The 8,755-nt window shown below is 41.9% G+C and overlaps 1 protein-coding gene across 1 annotated transcript; it reads left to right on the top strand.

Annotated features, from left to right (window-relative positions):
* Positions 1-2,603: 2,603 nt before the first annotated feature.
* Positions 2,604-8,487, top strand: gypc (glycophorin C (Gerbich blood group)). Its single transcript, XM_031312068.2, has 2 exons — positions 2,604-2,651; positions 7,636-8,487. The coding sequence occupies exons 1-2, from the start codon at positions 2,618-2,620 to the stop codon at positions 7,830-7,832; spliced, it is 231 nt and encodes a 76-aa protein (XP_031167928.2). The 5' UTR covers positions 2,604-2,617; the 3' UTR covers positions 7,833-8,487.
* Positions 8,488-8,755: the final 268 nt, after the last annotated feature.

Raw genomic sequence — 8,755 nt, 5'->3', positions numbered from 1 at the left:
AGGACATATTGATCGTATCTAGTAATGTGGTATTGACCACAGGTAGTGCTTCTTTAAGTAGCCTCATTGGAATGTTGTCTAAGAGACAGGTAGTTGGCTTAGCTGAAGAGACCCTTAACATTAATTGTTGGAGGTCTAAAGGATAAAAGCCGTCTAAATAAGTAAGTAACATTTGAAAATAATCTAATAATTATAAATCAAACAGCTTATCCATAAATCTCGTGGAATAAACACAAGATATTAGTTTGAACACTTTGCAAAGATAACATTCTCCTGCTTATATTTTTAGCGATTAACAAAATGCTGAAATATATTTTAAACTATGTCAGTGAGCCTCCGTCTTGACTTTAATCATCTTAAGGATGGGTTAATAACAGAAAAACCCAGTCTACCCACTCGATCACTCTCTGGGACATGTTGTCATGCTAATCAAATGTGTTTGAAGCTTGAAACAAGCTAGCGCGGACCGCTGATTAGCTTACAACGCTAGTATTCGGGGCAGAAAGACAGTAGCTCCCAAGACGGCGGCCGCCTGTATACGAGAACGTGAGTGTCTTTATAATCTATCTTTTTAATAAACTGTCTGCACACTTACAAAGTTCTCAATGCTTCGGTTAACATTTAGGGACCCTCATTATGCTACCGTTGAAGTGTGGTGATATTTTGAGTCTTTTTAGTGGTAGAAATAGCGATTTGTTTTTACGTTCCCTGTGCCCTGAATACTAGCGTTGTAAGCTAATCAGCTGTCCGCGCTAGCTTGTTTCAAGCACCAAACACATTAGATTAGCATGAAAACATGTCCCAGAGAGCGACAGAGTGGGTACACATCTGTTAATAACCCCTAGGTTCGTTTTGCGCCGGAATTGTCTTTATTTTACGTTCAAATATATGCATTATGAACAAAGAACCGTCATTATTTCCAAGCAATGCTGTGCTGAGTTAGCTAGCTAACATTAGCGTGTTCTTGCCTTGGAGCAAACGTATGTGTTTTTGTTAATACTGTCAACATTCAGCTAGTTGTGATTGGGGCCTCCCACACTGCTTAATCCACGCCCGGCCTTTCTCCCCTTGGGTTTTAGGTTTCGGGAAGGGAAAAATTCCACCACCCCGTCCAAACTTTTAGGATACCGGGTATCGGATTCACACAACGCTTCAGCGTACGGTGTTTCCCTCGCTCGAAAGCTTGACAGACCTCCCGCGCCTAGTTACGGTTGCTAAGCCACAATTGGCCTGTGGCGGATTTTCGGGCGTGGCTTAGCGAAGGGTCAATTCTAACCCTAATCCTAAAACCAAGTCTTAACCCTCAAACAGTCCTTTAAAATTGTGGGGTTCAGCATTTTGGCCCCACAAAGCTGTCGGGACCCCACAAGTATACTGTATTCCCGGTTTTTGGACCCCACGAATATAGCTAAACAAGAACACACACTCTCACACACACACACAGTGTGTCCTTTAGCAAGAAGTTGAGTGAAGGTGGGCAGATGTTGCCTGAGCAATAATTCATGATTACCTTTAATCAGTACGTAACGGGCGTTTTGTCCCCCAGTGACAGAAACCAACGAGCTGTCTGTGCACAGCAGGGACAAAGCTGACTGTTCAAACAAACACACATCAAAATATAACCATCTGTTACCATCAACAGCCATCTAGATCCACACATCTGACTCACCAGCTACGTACATCCCCAGGTATTGTCAAACTGTTGAAGGTATGGTGTTGAGAAATTCTGCATTGGACTCTGATAGAAAATGACAATTTGGCAGAGATGGAAGAAAGCTAGTGTGCTTATCCCACTAATGTGATTCTTAAATCTGAACTGAATTTTATTTTTATTTTAGAATTATGACTTATCACTAGGATCGGGTGGCTACTATTTTCTCTAAATCCAACACCTGCGTGCAAATCAGTTTCTATGTACCATTCATTGTCTGATGAATTCATTGGCTGTCTTGCCTTCTCAGCTGTGTCTAGAGCTAGACAGGTAGATCAGGCACACACACAGAGAGAGAGAGAGAGAGAGAGAGAGAGAGAGAGAGAGAGAGAGAGAGACACACACACTCACACCAAGTACAGAGTGTGGACTGGTAGCTGGATAGGTCACCTCCTGGTCACTGCCAAGGTTCCCTCGAGCAAAGCACCGGACCCCCAACTGCGCGGGTGTCCCCTCGCTCTGACATCTCTCCATTTGTGCATGTATAGGTCCTGGGAATGTGTGTGTATTTCAGATCTGTGTGTAATGTGACAGGTCCTAAAGCATCCCCTGCTTTATATTTATTTTAAAATAAATGTAATCATAATTTACAAAATGAACATCATGATGTGTTGGTGAAGAATTGAAACTAGCAGTTAAGATCCTAAACTCATTATGACAATGTTTACTGAGGTAATAAATAAAGTGAGAAGTAGTCTCATTTTCTCATAGACTTCTATAGAAGCAGACTTCTTTCTGGTGCCAGGGACGTGGCCCCCTGCTGGACATTACAGAGAATGCAGCTTAAAAGGAGCTTCAGCACTGGCTTTGCTGTTCAGACCCAGATGCTTGGTCTGTTCATATGACTCACATTCTCCTTCCTGTCCAGCTAACATCTCCTTTCTTTCCTCTGCAGCAGACTACCAAATGGATGGCAGATATTTTGAAGCCATCCTGGGAGGTAAGTTCAGGCATTCTCAACATAAATGAGCAATTTAATGAATCCCACAGGCTTGGTCTCTCCGTGCCTCATTTCTGCTTCTGTAGACAATGAAGCGAGCCTTGGAGGAAAAACCTCTTTTAGACATGTAATGTCTGCTTAATGTTCTGAAAGGGCCTTGAACATTCAGTCTGCCCTAAAACAACTCTATTTACCAAACATACTGTGCTCCTAATTTGTCAGTATATCTTTATATTATTTAGTACAAGTGCTAAACATTTTCTCTGGACAGTAAATAATAAAAACAATATTACCAGCTTGAGTGGTGAAGGCTACCAAAAATCATGTTGTAGAATCGGTTTAAGGAACAGATCTGTTTCAGTATTTTACGGAGAAATAAATAAATGATGATGTGCAAAACAGTTTAATTGTATTATTCTGTCGTAACGTTATGATTTAAAAGAGTCATGAAATGATTTTGGGTATGCGCTTCCAGATAAAAGCCCCACATACCAGAGTTATCTGACTGATACGACTTGTGCCCCACCCTAACAGGTGCACAGGTCAGGGAGATGTCCACCAACCACTGTATGTTAACAAAGTCCACAATTCAGATGTGGATGTAGAAAAACTAACAAACAGTCAATAACAAAATTAATACAGAGAATTAAGGATGTGCTGATCAGCTTTTTTGACTCCCGATCCGATCCCGATCTTTTAAATATTGAACACACCGTTTTTTTTTACAAAAATAACTAAGTAAACAAAGTAACTCAAATATGTCTTATGCTTAATACATTTAACATACTGCATCAAATGAGTCTATTCTCTCAACACCAAAACAGTTCTCTTTAGGATCCCACCCCCATCCAAAACATAAACTCCAGTTTCCTGCCTGACAATAAAAAATATTTTTAGTGACACCTCTTGCACTTAATGCAATGATTTTGTACCTTAAAATAATGTTTCCAAAATGGTTTCAGTGGTTCACCAACTCGTAACAGGGTGAACCGCACTTCTGCATTCGCTTTGCGGCCCTGTATCGGCTATAAATGCACTATGCAAGTTTGCCAGATCGGGTAGCGGATCTGTAGTTCGATTGAAAGCGGTAATGGACAATTCCGCTTCCAACCTGTAGGGGGACCGAAGAGGAAAAGCCGATGTCGGCTCCAGAGAATAATGGCCTTAAAGCATGGTTTCCTGGTGAAATCACGGAAGAAGTGTGGAGAATTGGAGTTATCAGCTTCTGTAAAAAAAGGGTGACTAAGAAAGACAGACTTTTTGACTTGTTGCCAAGGGCTGACAAGCTACGAGACACTCTCTGGACAGACACTGGTGAGTGGCCGCGCCCGTCTTGGTTTGAAAATGCCGGCATCCAGGCAGTCTGGCGGCGCGTTTGTGGCGCAGGGCGTATACAGATAAAAGGCAGTGATCACTACAAGCTGATGTACATGATTGGGGTAAGGAAAACAGGGTGAATGCCGATCCCCAGCCCGGTCTCACGGCAGTTCGTGTAAATGTCACGTTATTTGAATCTATTGATTCGTGTTCACGGGGACGTTTTTCTCGTGGTGGCCAGCACGAAAATGTGAAGTAATGTATTTTAATGGGAAGCATATTTCGTGTCCACAGCACGAAAATGTTAGGGAGCAATATAAAAAGCCAAAAATCCGCGTAGGGAGTTTGGTCGGGGTGGTGGACGGGTCAAACAACACAGGACTTTCACCCGGGGGAGCGGGGCTCGCGTCCGGCGCTTTGTTTCCCGGGGATGCCGTCTTTTGTTCCGCGTGTGGGGCTTGGGGCTTTGTTTCCCGGGGATCGCGTGGCGTTTTGTCCCGTGTGTTATTGTGGCGCGTCCCCCATCCCCCGCGACCGCCTCCCGACGCGTAAGGCGCCCTTTCCCCGTTGGGTTTCTCCTAAACCCAACCTCCGCCATCCCGTTATTATGGCGCGTCCCCAGCGGGCCGCCTTACGGCCGCTTCCCTACTTGTTAAGCATCATTTTCGGGCATATCCCAGCTGTCTCCCGGCGTTTATTGTGCCGCGGCCTCCCAACTTATAGAGCATCATTTTCGGCCGTTTCCCAGCCGTCTCCCGCCGTCCTTTCCCCGAGAAAAAAATGTGACATTTACACGTAAAAAGCGAGAAAAACGTCCCTGTGAACACGAATCAATAGATTCAAATAACGTGACATTTACACAAACTGCCGTGAGACTGGGTTGCGATCCCGTATCAGTTATAAAAAAAAGCCTAAATCTGTGATCTGTGATCAGGATCGGGACATCCCTACAGAGAATAAAATCATTTAGGATAAACAATGATGTTGTTCTGGGACATGGTATCTTGGTGATAACTGTTGTGACTGTCAACAACTCAGTCTCCTAAAAATGATGTTCCCATACAACTAAACTGCATTCTTAGTTATGTTTCGAAGGAAAGCCGGAAGTTGTTGAACGGAACATTTGTTACGTTACTTAAAGCTGTAGTGTGTAGTTTCTGTCTCCCCCATGAGAAATTCTAAGTAATGACAACAACGCTGTCGGCGTGTCCACATGATACAAGCCTTACGTGATCGCCCTCCCTTTGTAGCAAGGAGGACACAGATTGTAAAAACATAATGGACTCTTTAGAAGAGGTAAAATATCTTGTAATTTGTATGTCCTCTCTGTCTCAAAAGCTGAACATGACTGTTTCTCAGCAGTGACGTAAAACACATCACTTGAGCTGCTGCCGGCCTGTGTGTTGTTGTCAACTGCCCATTTTGACACAAGGGGTTGCCAGACATGAAACACAAACAGCAACAAAACAAACTACATTAACAGAGATGGATTCATTCTACCCGACCTAAAAAAAACTTATCTTTCTAAACAGCATGACCAGAGATGTGGTAGCTATAACACAGGTAAATATTGGAGATGTATTTATAACAGGATCCCAACAGGACGGCGAGTTGGCTAATTGAACAGGTAAGCATTGAGCTATACGCTAATTTATCACGGCTAACATTACTACTAGGGATGGGCATTTTCAGACATTTCAACACTCATGTACTCCCGTTAAATTATATGCTCAAGAAGTACTTGCAAGTCACAAATTGAGACACAGCAGGTGAAGTGTTAGTTATTGGTGCTGGCTAACGCAGCCATGCTAACACATGCTAACTGCTAACGTTACTGGAGGACCGGACGGAAAAGCTTCGGCTGTTTACAACCACTGTGAAGGACATGTGACAGAAACCGCAACTTTGACTTCCTCATAATGGAAACATGCAATTTAACTTTGGCAAAACAACCTGTAGCCTGAATTGTTGAATTTGGACATAGCTTACATTCTCTACAGGTCGCTCTGCACAGTACGGTTTGTTACCTTATCGCTTATTCTTGTGGTTACAACAACAACAAATATTTGTATTCATCTAAACACTAAGTCAGACAAAGTTATAATCAATTAGAATAAAGCTACATGTTTATTTAATTTTTTTTTAAATTAGGGATGCACCGAAACCAGGATTCAGGTTCGGATTTGGCCGAATATTGGGCTTTTTGATGGGGTTCGGTTTCTGCCGAACCTTAGAATTGTTTTCCACCGAACCGAACCCTACTCAGCTGCTGCTCGTTAGCTAACATTAGCTTTCTTATTTCACCCACCCAACATGCCTTCTGTAGTGGAATGGCTTCGAATGACGACCAAAAACGCTTGTCTTTTACTGTGAACATTTACTGTTCAATATGTTGCAGTTTTACACACAAGAAACTTGAGCTTGACGGACATGTTTTGCATCTAGCGTCTCACGTTCATCTCAGTAAGCTAGCAAGAGTACACATCGTCCGTGTAGGTTACTTCAAAATAAAAGCACTTCCTGTGACGGTTCGCAGTAAAACTAAATTACCATTAAACTATAAGTTGTGTACCTTTTCACATATAAGCTGTAAATCAAGTACTGTAAATAATGTTAATATAGAGTTTTAATCACACTATAATTTACCATTTCCTTTAGACTGTTTTAAATTAAACAACATGAATTTCTTATGTAAACAAACATTTCACAACACCATCATACACTGGTTAGCCAAAATTTGCCAAACAAAAGTGTCACTCATCTGGCGATAGCGATGTGTTTTCCTACGATGTGAAAAGAGCGTGTTAATTCAACATTAAGTTGTTACATTTAACTATTTTAGAGGCTGTGGACGTTGTTTACTTCATTAATGTGTTTACTGTGTTAATGGACTGAGGATGGGAGTAGGATTTGGTATTCGATTCGGCAGAATCTTAACCAGTGGTTTTGGTATTCGGCCGAACCCCAAAAAATCTGGATTCGGTGCATCCCTATTTAAAATATATAACAGGGTCTGGAAAGTAGCAGAACCAAAAATTCCTACCTCTGCCGAAATTCTTCCCCTGCTTCAGTTCAGCAGCCGTAGCTGACAAACGGTGACTCTAACTTGGGTACAGATGACTGCGAGGTCACGTTGCAGTGAGCCGAGAAAGGGTGGCCGTCAGTCGGGTACAGGGGACTGCAGGAGCACAGGCTTTTAGGACTGTCAGCATAGCCAGCATCTAACGTTAGCTACTCTGATGCGCTGTGGAGGAATGTCTGGGAAAGAGAGGTCGGGGGAGAGTACTCTCTCCAGTATTAACGCTACCAGTCAGTATTATATATCGCACCTTTAATATAAAATAGTTGCGCACTATAGCTTTAAGTTATCTATCTAAATTAAATACCTTACGAAAGTTTAAATAAGTCAACATTTCTAGCGGTCTACTCGGTGAAAGACCTGTGTTTCTTTGACCCATCCTTCCACCCCAACCTCCACCCTATGCAGACTTTCTTAAGAAACATAACTGTCATACATCAAAAAAACAAATATAATCTGGGAAAAATAAGGAGAATACAGTTTAGTTTAGTTGAATGGTAACGTCATTAGGAGACAGGGTTAATGTGAAACACCATCTCAGTAAAGTTCAGACCCACAAGTCCACGTCATTTGTCTCCGTTTTCTCAGCTGTCATCCTCACCGTCGTGCTGGTGCTGATCTGTCTGGCCGTGGTCCTGATCCACTACATGTTCAGTCACAAGGGCTCATACCGCACCAACGAGGCCAAGGGCACAGAGTTTGCAGAGACAGCGGATGCAGCGCTGCGAGGCGACCCAACCCTGCGGGACGCTGTAGATGTTAGCAAGAAGGAATACTTCATCTAAAGCATGTGCAGACTGCTGCTGCTGTACGTCACAGTGTGTTTTATGTAGATCTATGTGGTTTTCGAAGATGATATACATATTCAACTTTTTATTTGTTTTCACCTCTGAAGGACTCAGCCTCACAATCCCACATGTTGAACTTATACAGCTGAATTTAAATTTGATCATATTATTTGATAGGGACGATGCAATTTGACATAGTTAGTTCCAATACAGAGTATTAAACTGATGAGCTGCACACCAAGTTTGTAGCTATTGCTCTTTTACATACATACAGTGAATTGCAAATATACAGCTCTCAGTATCATAAAACCCCAATACACTACATACATGGAAATACAATAAAATACACACCTTGGTAATTTACAATTAGCTAAAATGGCTACAGCTCTGGTTTGCTTTAAGCATCATTTAACATTTGTTGTAACAAATTGTATATCTGAAATTAATTTGAAAATGTATTCCAGAGATGACAGCCCTTTATGGATAAAGCTGATTTTAGATTTACGATGCAGTGTTCTACAGTCAGCATGCTCCCTGTGGTTCTGTTACTGTCTTGTCTTTGGATATATCTGGAAAGAGGCTCTGGGCTAGACTGTTGGAAAACTAATTTGTAATGTAACATAACTTTGCAAGGTGTTTGAAATATGCCTATTGTCTTTCTTTGTGAGAGTGTGATGTCGAGCTGTCAGTGTGTCACATTTGATCAAATCTATCTCAAAACAATCCTCACAGGCCCTTATGTAGCGTACATGACATAGTCTTTACTTGCTGTAATATTCTGCCTGTTTAGAATTGATTGTGATTGGGTCAATGTACAGCTACAAACTCTACAGCTTTCGATTTGAGACTGAAATATTAAATTTTGATTGAAACATAATTGGTCACGATTTTGTTTTTACACATGATGCTATGTACACTAT

Source organism: Sander lucioperca, chromosome 14 (genome assembly GCF_008315115.2).
Source record: "Sander lucioperca isolate FBNREF2018 chromosome 14, SLUC_FBN_1.2, whole genome shotgun sequence".
NCBI lineage: Eukaryota > Metazoa > Chordata > Actinopteri > Perciformes > Percidae > Sander > Sander lucioperca.
Note: the sequence above shows the minus strand (reverse complement) of the source record. Positions and strands in the feature narration are given on the sequence as shown.

Bases quoted from the DNA above. Each gene is read 5' to 3' on its own strand.
- gypc (XM_031312068.2), top strand. From the start codon at position 2,618: ATGGATGGCAGATATTTTGAAGCCATCCTGGGAG. The intron at 2,652-7,635 runs GTAAGTTCAGGC...CCGTTTTCTCAG, and splicing joins TTTTGAAGCCATCCTGGGAG to CTGTCATCCTCACCGTCGTG.